The following is a 21,868-nucleotide window of genomic DNA, read 5'->3' on the forward strand; positions in this document are numbered from 1 at the left end:
TGCTCTGACGAGTTTAAGTCTTCCTGTATCACTGTGCAAGCAGAAATATGTGAGTGAACTGCTGCCAATGGCTCTGAGCGAGCATGGGGCATGTTTCAGATTATGCTGTGGTTTCTTGTTCGGATATGATCTCCTTGCTAGGAGAGGCTGAGAAAGGCAGCTCTAGGGGATTTACTTCCAGCAGCAGCAGCAGCAGCAGCACATGATCCATCAATCGCGTGATTCTCACCACCGAGGACTAATGGGGAGGGTGAAGAAAAAGTGAATGCTGCCTTGGGGAAGCAACAGCATTTTCTTCTGCTCCTGGGGCCCCTCCACCAGTCGTAGGTTTCATGGCTTCTCCAAGGTTAGAAACCTACTGCTGCCCAAACAGGGATGCAGCTACACAGCTGGTGATGAACTTCCAGCCTGAAGTCTTCTGTGGAGTCTGCATTGGCAGTGCCTCCATCAGCCTGCTACTGACCATCCTGCAGCTCCTGCCAAAGAAGGGACAGAGCCCACGGAAGATGCCCAAAGCCTCCTCCTCCTCCACCATCCTTCTCCTTATCTCCATCTGTGACATCCTCGGAGGCGTAGGTAAGTGCCAGCTTGATGTCCTTGCCATGGCTGTAACAGGTTCTTTTTGCTCTGAGGTACCACTGACCTCAGAAGCTGGTGAGTGGACAGCAGAGATTTCTGAGGGAAGCATGCTATTTGTGTTCACAGGAAAATTTGGACTAAGTGAGATCAGGAAATTATGGCTCCTTGGGGAGAAGGTTCTTGTTTGACAGTTATACTGTGGAAATGAAAGCTCCTGACAAATCTACACCAAAATCTCTGCTTTAAAACAAATTAAAATCTAGAATGTCAACTGCTTCTCAGAGTAAGGCATAAAAGTGGAGGTGAGGCAGCACATTGGAAAATAAATCTGACATCAAACATTTAGACAATCCATAGGACTGCATTTGAAAACCACTGTCCTCTATGCCCTCAAATCCTTGTGGACCAAGTGTGCCCCTTCCTCATGTGCCAGCTGCTTCTCTGGGCACATCACATTGACAGAAAATGAGTTTGACTTGCAGCTGCACACAGATCATGCTGGACACAGGCTTTTGAAATGTGAGTAAAGCTACCTTATCAAGGACAACCTGCTGCCCAGACCCTGGTGGATAGTCTGGAGGAATAAACCAGTGGAGACTAAAACAGAATGCATGAGTCAAAATAAAACTAGCATGTGTTAAGCTGTCCCATCAGTCATTTGGTAATTTTTCCCATCAGTCATTTACTGTCAAATTAGGTATAAATTATCGTGACATGTGCTATGAAAATACAGGACAAGTTTGTTTCCACAGTAGCATTTTCCCCCCTCACATTAGGTAATAGAAGTAGTGGTGTTTTGTCTCACTGCTGGGGGCTGTGTGTGAGTCTGTGTATCTGTGTGTCTGTGTGTCTTTGTGTTTCATTTCTCTTCCCCTTTCACACCCAGCCAGGTTCTCTCACAGAACCTAATAAGTACCAATACTAAACCAATTATAAAGGAAGTAAAGAAAGAGATATGGAAAATACATATGGCCATGCACCTGGAAAAGGTCCTTTCAGTCAGATGAAGCCAACAATAGACAAAGTCATTTTTCTCTCTGCCTCTTTCACTGGCAAACTCAAACTCAAATCCGTTGTTGTTTTTGTATTAGACTCACTTCAGTGGATGAGTCTAATACAGTTCATTCTTAGTGGGAAACCTGGTCAATTTGTTCTGTTTCCTGTTGGTTCTTTATTTCAAGCAAACCCAGAAAATCTCACTAACAAAGTCGAAGTTCATTTTTTAAAAGAGCCTTGTTGTTACCTAATTCAGAAGTGCTGCTTTTTCTCAGTCCTGTGACAGAGGAAAAGAGCTGCTTGTAAAATGAAGGCAGAGAAAAATGAAAAATAATTCTTTTCTGCAGTGGGGGTTTTATAGAGTAGCGAATATCAGTGTATGAATCTATGCTGGTAAACAGTTATTTAGTGTTTATGTTCAATGCTATCCAGTTTATGTTGGGGAAGCATGTGACACCATCTCCAAGTGAGATCCTAATCTCTGTAACTTTTAAGTCCCAGCAGCTTCCAGCTCTTGGGGCTACTTTCCCTGGATGATCCCACTGACATTTAAATAGCACAGTTGTCCCTGCTGTGCTCCTCTGCAGCCATCGCCTTCCTGTAGACACACAAAATCTGGGCTGCCATGTGAAATATGTGGCCAGGGAAAAGCATGTGACTCAAATCACACCAGCAGATTCAAAGCATTAATGCATTTCTTTTTCTTTAGGTATGATCTTCAGGTCAAGTGTATGGCTGGGCTTCCCAGGCTTCATAGCCAACATTTCTGTGGTGAACGGGACTGATGTGTGGCCTTCCACTTTCTGTGTGGGGAGCGCGGTAGGTACCCAGCTCATCCCCCCTTTCTTCTGCTCCCACTTATGGGTCCTTCCACAGGGGGAATCTGAAAGGAAAACTGCTGTGTCCAAAAGGAAATGTGGCTGTGAGTCAGAGCCTGGATATGAGAGTTTCAGCCTCTGCCCCACCCCTGCAAGTGCATTCATGCCTCCTCTGTGAGCCTGGGTCAGGGCAGGCAGGGTGCTGATGGGGCTGCATGGTGGGCAGGGATTTAGGGCAGCTGGGTCACACTGATCCCACGAGTTCTGAGGTGTTCACTCCTCCAGGAGTACCGGGGGAGTGGAGTATGCCAAAGTCAGGGGTGTGGAACCAAAAGGATACAAGCAGCCCCAAAAGGGCTGTGAAGCATTGTTTGGGTTTGTGCTGGCACAGCACCACCAATGCCCCAGTGGCTCTGTTGCACTGGCAGTGTGAGGTTTTCTGTCTGTCTTCTCTGTCAGAAACTGCAGCCTGTGTGGTGCAGCAAGGACCTCCTGAAACCAGCAACTTGGGTAGCTCAAATTAGCTTTTGTGGCATGAGAGTGTGTGTTTTAGACAGCAGGAGAAATATACTCATAGCCACAAATCTGCTGGCAGAAAGTCTGTCCCTGCCATGTGGGATTTCAGCTCAGATTGCTGGGCTGCATCTCAATGACTGCATCTGCCCAAGTCTAATTAAGTATCTTCTGGATTAAAATGCAAGAATAAGAAAATGTAAATGCATTCCAAAAGTACACATTGAAACTCAGTTCCAAATTTTATAATAAAACCACTGAGAAATAGAATTTGAGCTTACTGTACAGGAATAAAGGTCACAATTTTTACCAAAACATTGACAATGACAAGTAAGATAGATCATCACTTCACACAGATGCAATAGGCATGTGGGATCTCCACTGAATTAATGCATGAGCAATAGCAGTATTAGCTCTGCAGTTCAGAGTTTACAATGTAGAAGGGGATAGGTTGCATGTAAAGAAAATTCTTCAGCTTCAGTAGTTTTAAAAGAAAGCAATGTGTGCCAAATTGAACTCGCTGTGCTTCATATTCCTATATAAAAACAGCTTCAAACAGGATAGTTTTGTGCCATGGGGACAAATATAAATTGTATACATCTATCAATTCTCAATTCTATCACACATCTTTAAGTTTTGCTTATTAGATGCAAATGCTGTTGTTTTTTTCATTGAGAAAAAACCAACAATCTCAATATCGTGCAGCAAGAATGTCCTGCTCAAAACCCATTCCTCCTCACGTTTCCCTTTCTGGCCCATAACACATAAAAATGTATTTTTAAACATGACAGGGTACTGTATGCAGACTGTTTTTCATTTGAATTTCAGGTTAGATGGTGAGCAGCATAGTGGTCTACCAGAATTTTTATTTTCCCTTACTTGTACTCCAGGAAAATGCTGTAATTTGAGTCATTTTAAATTTAGATTCAACTATATTGGAATGAAAAATAACCCTTCTTCCACTCATTTCCCCTAACGTATTCTCATGTGAGTTAATAAAATATTTCCCATTCTATTTTATTTTTCTTTTAGTACTGTTGTTTTATTTCTCTTAACCACAAGCCTATACGAACTGCAAATAGTGAAACTTTCAGACATCTCCCTTGAATGGTTTGCAGAGGGGTGCCCTTTCAGGCACTGCAGCAAGCTAAAAAGTAAGGTATCATATGAAGCTTTAGGGTTTAAGTGCATCTGATTTATATTATTTTTGGAGACAGTTTTTTCTGGGGATTTTGGATTTTCTGGAAAGACACTGCAGTTTATTTTTGTATATGTGTGTTTATGGGTAGTAAATTGTGCATTTTCCAACTGCAGCAAATATGTACATGTGATGATGAAGTTACATGCTGAGCTCTGTGGGTAAAGTGCATTTGAAGGAAGACTGGGATTTTATTTTCTGCCTCCTGTGCACTAGGAAAATATCATGATGTTTGAATAAAATACTGAATAATTCATGCCACAAATTACTAGAGGTAGGGTCTACACCCATGGTGAAAGGAAATATTTCCCAGCTTGATTTGCCTTTTGGAGGAAGGAGTGCTAGATCTCTATTCATCAACGTTTGGCTTAGTAACAAGTATGTTGATTTCCAGATGTAAAACGATGCTACTATGGAGCTGTGATAAAGGATATTCAGATAAGAACTGAGAGACAGCTTGGAGGAAAGATAGCATGAATATTAAAACACTCCCAGACTATTACAAAGAGCCAGCTCCTATGGGGAAGAAATGTGGAATTTATACACAGTGGCAAAGAAAGGTCACTTTTCCTATATAAGCTCATGGGAAAAATGCATGGGGTCAACTCAAGAATGCTGTGGAATTTGGCTTGACTTGAACCTGTTTGCTTTGGATTTTTATTGAAGAAATCACTCAGGGAGTTCAGTAGGTGTATTCTTCCAGAGCGTGAGTGATTTTCTCATTAATGAGTTTTTCTCTTGATAACCATCTTGTGCATGGAGAAAGCACCCAGCACATGCAAAACCCACAAATGCATAGGCACACTGTGGTTATGACTGACCTCAGTTATATTTTTATGCCTCAGCTACTGAGAAACAACTGCAATTTTAACCTAAAATTAAAGCACCCTCGCTATAAATTTCTTTGGGCTTCACTTACCATGTTCAGGTTAGAAACAGAGAGGTAAATGAAGGTTTTCTAAATCAGAAAATGAGCTGTGAAAGCAAATGCTGTTCAATTTACCTACAACTTGACCCATAGGCTGCAACAATGCTGTTCCTGTGATTTTGAGTAAGAGTTCATACTTCATAATCTCATCTGTAAAATGCACACATTTAAAGAACAAATCAGCAGGCCAAGGTTTGAATCCCTTCCTTGCCCCAGTGGTACTGGAGAAGCAGCTGTGACATTTGGCACTTCTTTCCCCTCTAGATGTGGATCCAGCTGTTATATAGTGCTGGCTTCTGGTGGTTGTTTTGCTATGCTGTTGATTCTTACTTGGTGGTGAGAAGATCAGCTGGACTGAGGTACCAGAGTTAAAGCTCTGAATTTGTTTTTTTCCCTCCAACACTGTATGTCTCTGTTTGCAGCTGCCCAAGAGTATAAGTGAGTCTTGTACAACCATCTGATGCTCATATAGCTACCAGGTAATGATAGGGATGTCTGGTGTTCTAAGTGCTTAAATTGCCAGGGCAATGCTCAGATACTGACTTATGTCCAAATTAGATTTAAATGTGAAATCATGCAACCTCTGGAAAAATACGGAGCAAATTGTAGTCTATAAACTTTATGGCAATGAGATTACTATTTTTGTCCCTACCCTGCATCTGAAATTGATTTTTGCAGCAAAAAAATAGTGTTATACAGAAAATGAGAATTTGGAGGGGGAAGTGCTGAACTTCATACAGCTAATTTCATACAGTTAATTCCAGTTTTTTTCTTTTTCTCTGATATTTTATTTTATCAATTTCTCAGTGAGTGTGGTCATTATTGCCCTTCTGATCACACTTTTAAAATCCCTCAGAAGAAAAATATGTATTTAGCAAATATTTTTCTGCAATGCCTGTGACAGAAGAGCCTAAACCCTTTGGAAAGTACCATGCTTTAATGCCAAACAGGGAAAAAAAAAGTTTCTAAGTTGGTTGTTAAAAGAGCAAAATAACCTTCAGTTGCTGCTGATAAAAGTGGAATTACGTGACTCTGTTCCCAGATCATACAGAGCAGTCAGATACTAAGGATATGGTTCTTCTGCAGGTGTAACCAAAATGAGGCTTTTTGAGTTAACATTACAAAATCAAGTTTGAGTTAACATTACAAAATCAAGTTTATCCAGTCTAAAGTCCCGTAGTCTCTAGTCCCATTCTAGTCAAACAGCTGGGACTAGAACTATGGGACTTCTGCCTCCTTCCCCCATCCCTGTTAACAAAAAAAATCATGTGTATTTGGGCTTGATTCTGAGATCAGAGTAAGCACCAAAAACTTTCTACAAACACAGATCTGAATCTCCCGAAGATGGGAGCAGTATCCAGCTCTGAAAGTTAAATATTTTCTACAAATCACAAAAGGATGGTTTATTTGACTGTTCATCTCCATTCTTAAATTTTAATCTGCTAATTTACTTCTGCAGGAGAAATGAAAGATGTAGAGGTTCCTTCTCAATAATCGGGGCAGGGAAGAAGTCTTGTTCCCTCCACCCTACAGGCTGGAGGGGACAGGACTTCCATGTGCAACCCTGAATAACTGCTTTGGCTCATTCTTTTTATGAAGGACTGCCCCCACCCACCTGCTTTCCTTAGTTTAATGTATTGCCAGTGTTCTGCACAATTTCCTGTCTGTAAAGCTCTTTTTCAGTGAGGGTCCTATTTTTACTTTGCAATGTGGGCAGTGTGATGTTGGATATCTTTAACTGTGCCTGTGGTGCTTGGTGCTTGCAGTACAATTGTGCTGTACCACATGATGACCTGGGGCCTGGCAGTGCTGCTCTGTGTGGAGGGGATTGCTCTGCTTTACTACCCCTCTCTCTCCAGGTAAGCAGCTTCTGGAAACAGACTGTGAAATCAGGGCACTCTCTGGTCATTTGGGTGTCTTTTGGTCAGCTTTAGAGGCAGATATTGAAAAGCTGAGCATTTTGTTCTTTGCCAAGGATGTCCCACTGATTCTTTTCAGTGATTATGCTTGAAATACTTGCCTGGGCTTCAGGGGACCCTGAAGAAATATGCCAGGCAATCCAGGCACTTGGGCTTGCTGTGATACAGCTTCTGTCAGACACCCTTCTCCCACTCCTGCCTTTAGCTTTCCTTTCAATTTGAGAAAAACCCACTGACAGTGCATGCTTAAAATCAACTTTATGTCCCATGTGAACTGGTGGTAAAGATCCATAAATTAAATTTTTTGCATCTGTTTTCTTCATTCTTCTTTTTTTTTTTTTCAAAGTTAAGGCTGACATAGATAGAATAGGCTGAAAAGTGAGGTGTGGGGGGAAAAAAATGCATAATCTTTTAATGATTTCTTCTCAGCTGTGAAAATGGCTTGGAACATGCAATTCCACATTACATCACAACCTATGTCCCCCTCCTGCTAGTGCTTGTGGCCAACCCAATCCTGTTTAGGAGGACAGTATCAGCAGGTATGTTCCTAATGGCCAGCAGCAATCAGTCTGTGTTATTTAGCAACATAGTGCTGTAGAAATTCATGGCTTTGTACTCAGGGATGTGTGACAGCTCCTTGTTAAATCATAAAGACACAGCAAAGGCTGGGAAGCAGTTGCCTATGGAAGTGAAGACACCATTTTGATGGGGAATTTGCCCGAGAGACAAATTCTGGTGACACAAAATCTCTTCTGTTATTAACCTCTAACTGCAGGTGGGCAAATGTGTTTCCATGTTACTTGATTTAAAGCTTTTGAGGCAATGTACTCTGGATGCTTAACTCTACTGGGGTTTTGGTACCAACCTCGACTTTGAAATGTAATTTATTCTAGTTGGTGAGATCTGAGAGTTGATTTAACTTCTTGGCAGCCCTAGAGCAAAAAATGTAATAAAATGTGATCAGAATTTTGTCACTTCTGAGATTATGAAACAGATGGGAATTGTACACAACTCAGATGGGATCTTGACCTTCCAGTTCAATTTATTATCCAGTGCTTGGAAGATGTGAGACTGAAAAAAAGTCACAGATTCAAGGCATTCTTTGCATGTAATATGATCATTGCTGGATGTTTGCAGTACCTGAATTCATCTACACATTGATTATATAAAAAAGCTCGAGAAAATAAAGTATTCTCAGTTCAATCTTTATCCCATTAAATCTCTGTCCCTCAGCCATATTCATTTTCAAAGAAGCAGTTGTTCTTTTAAGAAGTCGTTCCCATAAAAAGTTGTTCTTTGTATATTTGTTTTTGCATTTTTATATTCTTTGTGATATCTGAACAGCATGCAGCATAATTTTTTTTGCTGACAATCCATCTTCATGTTTCAAAGGTGTTGCTAATGCTGTACCATTGACACAAGGAAAAACAATGTGCATAATAGGATAGAAGATTCTATTTAAACATCACATAATAACCATATATCACATATTATACAGAAGGTACATGGTACCTTTTGTTATGAAATAGAATTATGTTGATCATACTATTTCATATTTTCAGTGGGATTGACAGGAAAAAAAATAGTGGGGTATCTTTCATTTTAGGAATCCAGCTGTGTGTAATTATTTTCCTAAGTATTAAGCTATATTTCCTTGAAAATGGTCCTTCCAGCTTCTGAACAGCTGCTGGAGACAAATCCATCCATTCCTTTGTTCCCTCTTTCAGGCCTCTGTCTTCTGGATTTATGTGCCTAAACTAACAAGATGTGCATACATTAATGAACATAATTGTATACTTTCCAGTTGCCTCCTTACTGAAAGGGAGACAAGGAATTTACACAGAGAATGAAAGACGTCTGGGGACAGAGATCCAGCTGCGCTTCTTCAAAATTATGCTGGTATTTGTCATTTGGTAAGAGGTGCATTATTTTGTTCTAAAGTGCCTTTTTCCCAGAGGGAGAGAGTCAGGGACAGGAGTGAGGACTGATGGGTTGCTTCATTTGTTTGTCTTTATGCTTGGAAGGGAAGGTATCTAAGGAAGAAGCAGTTCTAAACTAGCTCACAAAGGAGCTGAATCACTCACTAGGCTGTGAGGAAATGATAATATGCTTAACCAACAGAAAAGCAAAAGCAACAAGAAACAATAGCAAAAAATTCCCAATAGGATGGGCATCAACTGAAGCTGTCTGGTAGAGCAGGCTCCCAGCTCTGTGGGCTGGTAGATGACTTTCTGTAATCAACATTTGTCAGAGCCTCTTGGCACCAAACACATCACTGAGGACCTACAATAAAGATGTTTCTAAGTCTGGCTTCATGGCTCTGACCATGATCATACAATGCAGCTACCTCTGCTCTGCAGTTTTCAAGTGCCTGAAAAACATATGTATGCTGACTGGAAAATAAGGAAATGCCAGAAAAGAAAACTCCATATGATTGTGTGTGAAATTTCTTATTATTTCTTTTTTTTAATATATATTTAATCTTTCCCCATGAAAATAGCACTTTGGCATAGGACAGAAAAGAGAGAGGGAGGAGAGGAATGGGACAACAGGAAATGGTTCTGGAGTAGTGAAATGAGAAGGCCAAACTTAGCAGTCTCTACATGCCACTTATCTTCTTTACACACAGGTGTATTAATGCATGTTACATTGCTTTAACAGGCTGAGCAGGGAGAAAGGCTGCCTCTTTTATCTTCTCTTGGCTGCTGTCTACTGGAGTGTTCTAAAAGGAAATGATTATCTTTTGGGGGGAATAACAGTCCTCTTGGCTTGGAAGTGAAGTTTCCAATGTGAAGGGTGGGGTAGCCAGCAGAGGAGGGAGTGAGACAGCAGCAGGGGATCCTGCAGCATGGCTTCCTGGAAATTGCTGAAATAATAAGGAGCAGAGATCCAGCCAAGCTCCCAGGGCTGTGGAAAGAAAGAGCCCAGAGGCACCACAGAAGTGCATTGCAACCTAAGGGATGGTGGCCAGCTTGATTATCTGGGAAAAAGCATGAAAGGAAAGGCCAATTTCCATGGATATTGTGGGGACATTTGTTTATTTCCATTCTGTCTCATTCTGGGCTTTCCTAATAAAAAAATAAAATCACAGCTCTGGTTTAGGATTTTGCTCTAATAAAACATACGGTCTGGAGTGTAAAAACTTTCTCAAAGGTTACTGGAGGGAAAGACTGAGGCAATCTCATCTCAGAAGCATAGGGAAGATTTCCTTTCATCCCAGAAGTCAAATATGGAATGCTTTAGTCAAAGACAGCAGGTTGGGGCAAAACAGGATAGAAGAGATGCCTACAAATTTGGGAGGGGAGATCAGGAGGTTTTACATTGTGATAAAGATATAATTGTGCAGAGGGCAAATATAAAACCCCTTAGAAAGTATGACGTGAATGCTGATGGTTTCTTTTCTGAAGCTGCAGTACAACTATGAAGAAATGCTTCTCTCACTGTTCAGATGTCATAGGAACTTACAGCCATTTCCTATAATCTCTATTTAGTGTAGAACATAGTTTCTTTCCATGAATGAGGCTTGATTATGTCATCCTTATTTGGAAACAGGTATTACAGAGTTCCTTGTCTGTGAGCACAACTCTTCTAAGGCACAAGCAAAAGAAGCCAGCATGCATGATATTCCCATTATGGATCACACTTCCTTCTGATCTTAATTTTATTCTGCAATTTACTGTTCTGCAGCAAGTTAAAATTATCAGATTTTTTTTTCTTATATTGATTTATATTGTCTAGGCCTGGGTGAGTGGGTAGGTGTCTGGTCCTTGATTGTGATCTCATAGAGCTACGGGTCCCTTCAGATTGAGATTTAACAAGAAATCCAACCATCTTGGACTCGATCATCCTAGAGTTCTTTTCTGCCCTTAATGATTCTATGATTAAAACAATCTTACTGTCCTTAGAGTGATTTTAATTTCTATAATTTGAAGAATTTAATTTCTATAATTTGCATGTTTTACCTGCACATCCATATGTAACTGTCCTTTTCTTCTTTGCTCCTGCCATAGCTGGTCATCCAACATCATCAATGAGACCCTTCTGTTTTACCTTGAAATGCAGCCAGATATCAATGAAATGCCCCTGAAAAACATCAGGAGTGCTGCACTGATCACCTGGATTATCATGGTGGGTCAGCTGGGACATGATTTGGGCTTAGAAATCACTGTTGTAAGACTGGTGGAACAACACCTGTATAGTGTGGGGTTTATGATTTTGAGAGATATAAACACTCTGAAAATCAAGGAAGAAAAGCAGAAAGTAAGAGAAAGGAATGAACAGTCAATGGGAGGGTTTTTCACATGCAAACTTTGCTAAAAATGTCCTAGAGGCCAACTTTTTACTGGAGTACGCATTCTCTCTGTGAGAGATCACTACCCATTTTAAGATCCACAACAGAAAACTACAATGATTTCTAGCCTTACCTTGCTAAACTCTGCCTCAATGCAAGCTGCAAAGTTTTAGCTCACAGTTCCTGAAGGTTTCCCAATTAAATGGGCATTTCATGGAAATTCTCTGTTTGCAAGTAGGGTGGGTTTTTTGTTATTATAAAGAATGATTGCAACTTATGTCATTAAATTTGAATCATTATTGGGAACAAATAGGCGAAAAATCTTTCACACAAGGAACCAAAAATAGCTGTGAGATGCTGGTCTCTTTCTCCTTTTAGAATATTTGACAAGGGATTTTTCAGCAGTGACTGTGCAGGTTCATTTTCCTAGAGAATTTATTCTGGAGTTGTTAAATAGACGTAGGGCCTGAACCTGATTTGTATAATTAAGCATTTGAGCGGTTTGGTATTGAAGGATTAAGTGATGCAACTGATGTGATACAACCTCCTCCTCTGACAAGGAGTGAACACATTCATGTGACAGGGACCTTGCTCGTGCTCACCTGGAGAGCAAGAGGTCAAGTCTGGGGACTGACCTCTGCTTTAGGATGGCTGTAAAAAGAATTTCCTTCTTTTCCTATGAGAAAAATAGAAGCATCTCAAGTCATTAATTTGTTAAGCCTCTCATGGCACTGGGAACAGAGACAAATTTTTTGGTGATCACTTGGGATTTTCTTTTTCAGTGCCTCTCCCCATTTTTCCATCCCACTTTGATGGACATTTTCACTGGCTCAGGAATCTAAAGCAGACAGATCAATTCCTGCTATTTTTAAAAGCTTGACTGTCCGTGCTAGTGTCTCCTCTCATATATTTGATTTGGCTTGTAATGAATAATACATGTGCTTTTGTGAATAAAAAAGCCCAGAGCTTGTGGGGAATGTTAAAAACACACCAAGGGATTGACTGGCTAAACTTCATGCTAGAAAATCATTCTGTGCTTACTGTTATGGCCTCAGCATTTTGGAAAACAGGTCATGGTATTTTTCTCTTATTTGTTTGTATCTGTGATGCCTAAATTTTTATTTGAGTGCAAATAGTGTATTTTAAAGTCAGCAATCATTCAGTGAAAGGAAGTTTTTAATACATGCAAATCATTTTGCTAGAGTTGAGGATGAAGCCTTCCTTGCTGGTGTAACTCCTGGTGCCCTTCTCTTTCCCAGGGGGTTCTTAATCCCATGCAGGGCTTTCTCTTCACATTAGCTTTCTATGGCTGGACAGGATGGAGAGTGGACCTGAAATGGAGAAAGAGAGAAATACCCTGGGAATCTATGTCCTCATCAACAGTGGGGGAAAACACCTATCCCTCACCAGTGAACTACCAAAGCAACATCCATGACCCCAAGAAGATCTTGACAACTGACAGCCAGCAGACGGACGAGGCCATCAGCATGTTGTCTGAAGGTAACACCAGCAGTGACGAGAGATTAACCAGAAGCTCTCCCATCTACCAGGGCTGGTAGTTCCTATGTGCAGAGCTGGATCTAACTTTTCCTGGGTCTACCTTTTCACATTGTCAACACTCACAAAACCACATCAATGTGTGAATCATTGTGTACTCTGGAATTAGGTTTGTGCTCAGTGGCTCGATGTCATTTCCTGTAACTTGTGACACTGTGTGAGAGAGTGTGTGAGACAGAGAGATATGGTCAATGTCTTCATTTGCCTTCTAAAACATGTATAAAGACTTGAACCTCTTTTCAGCAGGAGTATATCTCTGCAATGATATTTGTTACTTATGATTGATTTTCATTCATTTTCTTTTAATCTCTCTTGTAACCCCCTTATGGTAGAAGAGTCTTTTGTTTTAATAAATGGACTATTCATATGTTGGGTTTTTAAATGTGTTGCCTTGCTTGTCTTGCTCAGCATAAAATTCCTCATCCAGAATTACAGCTCTAGGATTTCTGAGGCACCACAATTTCCAGCCTTTACAGTCTGGTAAAGCATTAGTGACAGTAGACTCTAACTTCAGCACAAATATTTCCTGTTTCTGTTGACTCTCACTGACATAGTCTTCTTTTAGCTTCTGTATGTGAATTTTTTGTGCGGTTTTATCCAGGGAGCTGAAAGGCTTTATTTTAAAAAACTGAGCCCAGCACAGGCACCACAAACACTTCAGAACAAAGATTCCAGTTCATGCCAGGTTCAAGAAAAAATAAACTCTCAAACTGTTTTTTAGTATGGATTCAGTCTGATCTTTATGTGTACTTACCTAACAGGAGAGCAGCTGCTGGGGCAGGTACATTAAGAGATAACATTTGCATAAAACACTTCCCTGCTCTGAGTGCTCATCATGAAACAGAACAAGTAGAATCAATAATCCCTTCTCTGAGGAGTATTCTGTTTTATACCTTCATGTGCTGAATGAAGAGACATTAAATCCACTTTCCTTACCCTCTCAGACCTCTTTCTGTGCAGTGCCCTAGGTACCTACATCCAAATAATTCCCCAGACTGGCTGAAAGTTAAGAAACAATGATGACTATGTCTACCCTAAACTTTTGACTTCATATCAAAAATAGAATTAATCAGATTTGTCTGGTTGTTCTGGAAGCAGTTTACAGCACAGTGTACTGATGGCATGGTGGAAGCCCCTTGAGCCCAAGTAATCACCCTCCTCTTCTTCAGCATGTGACCAGGCCTGGGCTTTAAATCCTGCTCACATCCACTTTGGCTGAACTTTCTTGGCTGTTTCCACCTTTCATTTCCAACACACTTCAGTTTCAGCTATTGTAAAAAAAAAAAAAAATAAATTAAAATAAGGATAATAATCATAATAAAACTTAAAGGCAGCTGAAAGGTTAATGCAAAAATAAGATGAAGTTTAACTTCCTGGGTTACTCTAGGGAAGGTTAGAAATTCAGGATCAGCAGAAACAATACTGAAAAATATTGATTGGCTAATTAAAACAAATCAGCTTCTTAAGCTAATTGTTTGATACAAAGGTGTTAAACAATGATTGGACAGCTATTTAGGCAGATCATTACAGAGCTGTACTTGGTTTGTAGCAAGTCTTTTACACTGTGCCCTTTGGAAACCTTTGTGGCTTTATGGCTTTTTATTGCTGCTCTCCTTGTCAGAACTACTGGCAGATCACCAGACCCTTTCTTTTAATCACAGTCATTTGTTACCGACCAAAGTATGAAGAGACAGCACACTTATGAGCAGATTATACTGAGCCTTTTGAAACAGAGACAATTTTTCAGTGCAATACTCATCACAACCGGGGTCAAAAGAGCAGGAAAAAGGTGGAGGTGTATTTGTTAGTAAACCTTTTCATATGCTGTGCTGTGGACCAAGCTGCAAAACCTTAAACCAAAATAAACAGTCTCTGCCTTCACTGGAATAATTACGTGGCATGAAAGCACCTGGGAGGTGACAGGCAGTAGCAAGAGGCCCTGTGAGATGACTGAAGGACTAATCCCTCCCTCCCTTCCCTGCTCAGGGCACTTGTGTGGCACAGGGACACAGGGGATGCCCCAGTGCTGCCCCCCAAAGCTGTGAGCAGCCCCCGAGCAGTGCCCTGGTGCACTTCTGTTCTGGGACAGCCTTCTGCAAGGGCCAGGCTTTGCTCCTCTCCTCTTCTTGTTCTTGCAAGGCTGTTGGTGGGGAGAGTATGGTGTGTGTGTATCAGTTATCTATGGGATGTCATCAGGAAAAATTAGGTCTTGTCTGAGAGCCTAAGAAAGAAAACTGACCTAATTTTGATGTATCTAGAAATTGATATGGGGCATTGCAGAGCACACTGACAGTGGGTTTTGACTTACTAAAGAATTGTGTGTGAGGAGAGTCTCCTTACCTGCTGTTCCTAGCCTCCAATGGATGTACAAGAGGATTCCTTCACAGCTTAAAATTGGATAATAATTGATTGATTGATAATTGATACTCATGTGTAACCATGGCCACATTTGATTTCACCTTACACAAACCCTGTTCTTGCTTCACTATTCAACAAATCAGGCAAAGCATTGCCTTCTTCAAGGCTTGCAGCAGATGCCCCTCCCTTCCCACCAGGAATATATTTCTGAGGTCCATCTCCTGGCTGTCCCCACTCCATGTGCCTGCTGCATGCATGTGAGGGAGCAGCCACAGGCCAGTGTCCTCCAAGGGTCAGCCAGGGCAAACCAGACTCCGCATCCCGGACAGCCCAGCTCTGCCACCAACACCACCACTGCCTTCTGAAGCGTGCCACCCTCTGCTGAGAGACCCTTGTGCTCATCAGCACACAGAAACACATCCTGGCTTCCACTCTGATGATGATTTCTATCTGCTTAGTTGTCACGAGGGCTGCCCTGGTGAGTGCAAGAAGTGCTTGTCTCTGGCCTGCATATTTATTTTCTAAGATAAGTTTCAAGCGTGGCTTGGGCTAACAAGTGACAGCTCTTGTCAGTTCTGAAGCGCGTCGGTGCAGTCTGGTCTCCATCTCACACTGTGGGAGGGACTCACTCCCAGTCCTTGGGCAGGAGGGCAGCTGCTCCTCTGGAACAGCAAGGTGGGTCTCAGAGCAGAAGTAAACAGAAATAAAACTGGATTAAATACTGTTTAATAAAATACATGTAGCTAAAGTGTTGTTTCATGAGTAGAGCAGTTGTCAACTATAGCTTCTTGTATTTTGGGTGTATTAGAGCACAACAAAGCCTTCCTGAATTTATCAAAAGGAAAAAAAAAGTTAATTAGAATAAAAAGATAGTTGAATCCATGCACTGGAATATAATTAGTGTAGGGGAATCACATGGAGAGGCTATCTACGCATACAGGGTGGTATTGCCTCCACTAAACACTTTCCTGGCCTCCCAGTCAGCTTATCAAACCAAACCACACACAGGAACTTCTCTCTGTATTCACCAGCACTTATTTTTAAGCACTCTGTATTTGACCAGCCAGCCTCATACATTTAATTGCTATTTCATTTGGCCAGATGTTCAGGCTAATTGCAAAGCTGAAATATGAGCACTAATAAAATAACAAACAATGTGAATAGGCAGATTTCTTGCATACCACAGTTCTGCATTTATGAGGTGCACCACATGTCTGAGTAACAAAATCCTAACTACATCTCTCATTAAGCCCTTCCTGTAGACCAAATACATGGACCTAGAAAGTGAAATATTAAATGTGATCCCCCCTATCCCCTGGATAACCATACTTGACTTGTACTTCAGTGTTTCCATGATAATAAGTTATTTGATATCAAAAATTTTTTAAAATTTTTATAGAATCTCAACTTTACAGTAACCCCAGAGGAAGATCAATAAACCACATGGTAGTTGACATAAGACAGGTCAGATGATGTCTGGTTGTTAATTTTTTAAGGAAAAGACATGCACATGTGTGGACATTGAAACTGGCAGCGAAGAAGATGCAACCCCTCTGAAAGGAAAGTAGGGAACAGAGTCCAGTCCAGGAATGCAGGCATGAATCTGTTCTCCTGGTTAATATTCCCTAGGATGTGCTGTGGGCTGGATGCAAAGTTGGCTCTCTTACTGCACCTTTCTAAGCAAACTCTTGATCATTCAGGACACTAAAGTCACATGGGGTTTTGTAGGTAAAGCTTTCAAAAGGCTGAGAAAATTTGAGCATGCAGCTAAAGGGAAACCATTCAGTGATGAAAGTGAAGACTTTTGCTGCTCCAGCATCTCTTGGTTGCTGGGTTTCTGTTGTCATTACATTGCAAGGGTTCCATATTGCTAGAGTTTCATACCTCCTTGATATTTCATGCAGGCAGCTCCTCTAAGCACTGACTCCTCCTTCTTCTCACAGCACCCAACTGACTCCAGGTCCCCTCAGGCACCCAATCCACTCTTTTATAGCACTCTTCTGATTGGCTACAGCTGTGGCCTGTTAACATCAGGCCTGCTCCTAATCCTTAATAAGTGGCTCAGCTGCAACTCTTTAGGGGGCAAGATTACATTCTATACCACCCTCATTTACTTATGTTCTATCCCCCTACAGGTTTCATCACATTTTGGGGCAGCAAGAAGCTTTTGAAGCTTTCAGGCTTCTCCACAGGGGACATTTGAGTCCTTGCACAGCCAGTGCCTGGAGATGAGAAGGCTGGCCAGGTGGTGGCCACCATTGCCCTGGCACTATTGCCTCCTTGCTCTGTCCTATGGCATGTGGCAGTGCCAAGGGCACTGTGGGTCTCTGTGCCCTGGTGTCACACTGGATGAAATTCAAGCAGATTCTGCCCTCAATTCTATGGGGAGGAAATCTGGTCTTAAGGGGTGAAGAAGAGCTGTGAGGGATTGAGATGTGCTCCTTCCTCTGGGGAGTGGGACACTGACAGGTCTGTTAATAAAGACAACCTCTGTTGACTAGGTCCTGTCCTAGTTTTTTCACCAGCTTTTCCATAGCTGAGAGGGACTCAGAGGGTAAATGGAGGCCTTGGATCCTTGCCCTCCAGCTGGTCCCACAGAGTACCCAGCCACTTGAGCATCTGTGAACCTCCTGGAAAGTCTTGAGAAAGGGGAGAACTGAACATATTGTGGGTGTTACTGAGCTTACTGAAAAAGGCACATTTTAAAGACATGGGTGTAAAGCAGCGTGGTGGGGTTGGTTTTGTGCAGTGTGAGGAACTAGCTGTGTTGGGTGGGGTGTCCTTGCAGCATCCTCCCCCCTCAGAGGGCACCAGGACACAGGACAGCTGAAAACACTGGCAGCCATTCATTGCAGCTGTAGCCACCACATGACAGCATCTGCTCCTGGTTTGCTGCTGCAGCAGATCTTGAGTGAATTTCCTGGAGGAAAAGAAAAAAAAAGGCAACAACACAAGTCCCTCCTCAGGCAAAAGCACTCAACTGAGCACCACGTTTTATGTGGCAATGAAAGTCCTTCCACCCTGCCTCTGGTCATGTGGCAGCATGTGACAGGGAGCACAGCATTCTTCTCTTCTCACCAGCCCTTTCCTCAAGGCACCAGACTTGGCTTGCCAAGGATCAGAAGCATTCCCCCAGCCACACTGAGTGCTCTGGGGAACAACCCAGCTCTGCTAATGCCCCGTGTCAGGCAGTCAGCCATCCCCTAGGAATGCAATCACACCCAGAGCAATACAGGGGAGGCCAGATAAGGCAGCTTTTTCCTTAGTTCCCAGGGGGTATTTTATAGGCTGAAAGCTGATATAGCCAGATTCTTTCAAGTTAATATCTGAATTAATATAGCTGGTATACCCAGATTCCTTCAATTTAATATCTGATAAAAATTAGTGATGTCAACCTTAACAAAACACATTTTACCCAAGACACTTTTTTATAAGCATCTTCAAGTGTAATAGAGGCCTTTCACCCTCGTTTGCTGGGCTCTGTCTTAGTGAGTTCCATCACTTCACTGGAAATGGGGCCAGTGTTGAGTAACTGGAAACCTGTGAAGGGCATGAATGGGTGAGCTGCAGCCACAAGGCTCCATAAGGAGAATTGTTCCTCTCTTCCAGATGTCTTTATCATCTCACAGGGAACGGGGCAGTGGGAGCTGCTGCCCCTCCACTGTGCTCACAGAATTCATTCTTCACTGGGCCAAAAGAAGGGAGAAATGCCAGCAGTATTGGCCTTGGTGCTAGGACACCCTCACCCCAGTTTGGCAGGGGAAGCCCAGGGAGCTGCAGCCCCTGCTCAGGGCTCCCAGTGGGGCTGGGAAAGATGTCTGGTGCTGCCTGTCCCTGGCATCCTGTCAGCAGAGCTTTGGGTCTGTAAAACCTTAAAAAAAAAGTGTGTGCTTGTTTGTTTTTTCATGGCAACATCCTCAAATATTAGCTTTATTGGTACACTACTGGGAGGCAAAAGTGGCATGTACTGTCTGCATTTATTTTGTGAAGATATCATAGTGTAGATAGGCACTTAATGATTCACTTTATTCAGATAAATCATACCTGTGAAAATTGTGGGATGGCCTCTTCCCTTGCTTCTGCTTGTGAAAGGAACTGATAAATATTCAGGTACAAATACACAAAACTCAGATGTCAGAGCACACCTGCATCACAACACACATATAAGTACTCCCTAAGTTTTCAATTCATAGAAACATGGTTTCTGCTGATGGATAAACAATAATTTAATTGGGTTTGTTTTAGAATTCTTTTGTTTTTCTTCTCCAAATGTTATTGCATTTTATTAAAAAACAAGCACCCCAGAAGATACTACCCGAAGTGATGAACAAATATTCTGTTTAAGAAAACTTAAATTTTCATTAAGAATAAAATTTTAACATTCAGTTCACTGCTCACAAGTATCCTTCAAACACACCATCAAAAATTCCAGCAACATTTTCTCATAAAATTGCCAGTGCTTTGCCTTTTCTAGTTTTTTTTCCCAGGGCTATTTTCCAATGACAGTTGGGGTGTTTGGCTGGTTTTGTTTTATTTCAACCAGCTAAAGCAATGATTTACTACATGGTCCTCCATGAGGCCACTATATAATATTTGTTTGAGACAGGCAAGTCCAAATGGACCTTCCATTTCAGGAAAAAATCCAGATACAGCACTTGCTGGGTAATGGTATCTTCCCCAGCCCAAAGCATGCAGGGCATTGCATGGAGAAAGAACATATTAATGAATTAGGCCAAAATAGTACAGGAGAAAGCAACATGTTTTTCATTCTCTCAAATAAATTTCATTTTGGGAGCTGATCAGCTCATCATTCCACCAAAGGAGGAATGAGCACCAACCCTTTTGTGGTTCAGACATGGGAAGGAGTGGTTCAAGTGGAGATATGTAATAAAATTAAATTTCTTCTTTTCTGCTAGAAGGGCTGCTGTTCAGTTCCTACTGGAATAGACTTGGCTCAAGAAATAGATCAGGCTGTTGGTGGTTGTTTTTAAAGTAAAAGTTTTGTAAGGTTTGGTGATAAAAGCTGTGGGACAAGTTCTCAGCTTAGAGCTGTGCACACACAAGTCCCTCTCTCCCCACCTGCTAGCTTTTCTGTCATTGCAGAAACCAAAACCAGGCAGAAATGAGCTATTTTGTACAGACAGGAATGCTGAGGTTTTTATTGATGAGGGGTCTCCAGTGATGGATGCAGTTAATCTATTGCTCCCCCAGTCTCCAGGGGGCTGGTGGAACTTGTACAGTGATGGGAAGTGCTGATTCTTTCCCATATCAACACCTTCAGTTTCCAAATTTGCATCTGGAGAAATACACCTCAATTTTTTAATCTTTTGCAGACTCTGGTACAGAGTCCAGAGCATTTTTTTAAAATTATTTTGTACCAACACATTTTTTACCACTCTATATAGGAGATCTACGATTTTATCTTAAAACCTCATGTTGCTTGTATGTGAACAGATTTTTATGGCTCTTACTGCAGTCTTCATCAATGTCTCTGTACTGAAGCAGAACCTAATTCAGGATGCCACTCTAAATGTTGGTGGATTAGAAAGGTTACATTTTTAAAAATTGCTTTGATATGTATTCTTTGATCAAATCATGAGACCTGGACCTTTAATGGGGATATTAAAAAAAAAAAAAAAGGATGTCTGTGTGAACTGACTGGAGCACTGGCTCTCTGCCTTTGTCATCCTCTGTGGAGGAAGGTGAGTGGTGAATGATTAGACATGGTCATTTCATTGCACACAAATTTCTCATGATTCTCCCCAAACCAACCTCTGGGAAAGAAGCTGACAAGCAGCCACTCTCCAGGGCTTCAAGGAAGGAAACACCATGCTGAGGGCTTTTCCCAGCAGATCTCTATCTGGGCAGTCTGGGTTGCCTGTCACATGAAAAGGGGACGTTTTCTCAAACCCTTAATGTTTGATTTGTCTGTCAACGCCCTTGAAGGACTCACATTAACAGGTTACAGAATAATACCCTTTATTAATGAAGCTATGACAGGGTTCAAGGATTGCTGGGGATAGTGTCTGACTGAAAAGATGTATCCAAAGCAAGATATAATTCAAAGCAACAGTGACAAGCTCCAATCCTAACAAACTTAACTTGAGCAAATCATTCCATTGCTCATGGGATACAGATCTTGCCCAACAGGCATCCCCCCTGTGGGGGAGAAGAAGGTTCACCCCATCAACTGACCCCAGAAGTCACTCTGGAGACTTCCCTGACTTCTTCCCATCCTTAACTTATATTTATACGATTTCTTTATATTTAGGTGGAGATGGAGTGACTTAAACCACACACCTGACTCACTGAGGGGCCGTGGGACCTTGGGGGTGGGAATGGCAGCAGAGTACCTGAGATAACCTTGGGATGGGGACGTGTCAGTCCAAGGAGAGGGATTTTGTCATGGTTGCTAATTCAAGGGCTTTCTTTTTCTCCCTTGTTTTTCAGGTGCTAAGCAGCTTTTCAGCTAGGAAGTACCACTGAGTTCCCTTCTCTGCACAGGTTTGGACAAACCCTGGCTGTGGTCTCTGCTCCATGCTCTGTTTAGTCCCCCTTAGACTGTGTTATGTGGGAGAGGTCAGATATGCTCACCATGCTCGTTCCAGGGAGCAGCACCTGTATTTTCCCTGTAATTTCTGCACTGCTTCCTTTTTACCCTCAGTCATCTCCCCACAGTGCCCTCACTGACAGTGCCCTCTCTGCAGGCAC

The 21,868-nt window shown here is 41.9% G+C and overlaps 1 protein-coding gene across 1 annotated transcript; it reads left to right on the forward strand.

Moving 5' to 3' along the window:
• Window positions 1–332: 332 nt before the first annotated feature.
• GPR143 (G protein-coupled receptor 143) lies at window positions 333–13,166 on the forward strand. Its single transcript, XM_036387436.1, has 8 exons — window positions 333–576; window positions 2,285–2,394; window positions 5,297–5,391; window positions 6,799–6,891; window positions 7,381–7,490; window positions 8,756–8,864; window positions 10,962–11,079; window positions 12,502–13,166. The coding sequence occupies exons 1-8, from the start codon at window positions 333–335 to the stop codon at window positions 12,799–12,801; spliced, it is 1,179 nt and encodes a 392-aa protein (XP_036243329.1). The 3' UTR covers window positions 12,802–13,166.
• The last annotated feature ends 8,702 nt before the right edge of the window (window positions 13,167–21,868 follow it).

The sequence above is a fragment of the Molothrus ater genome, chromosome 2, assembly GCF_012460135.2.
Source record: "Molothrus ater isolate BHLD 08-10-18 breed brown headed cowbird chromosome 2, BPBGC_Mater_1.1, whole genome shotgun sequence".
NCBI lineage: Eukaryota > Metazoa > Chordata > Aves > Passeriformes > Icteridae > Molothrus > Molothrus ater.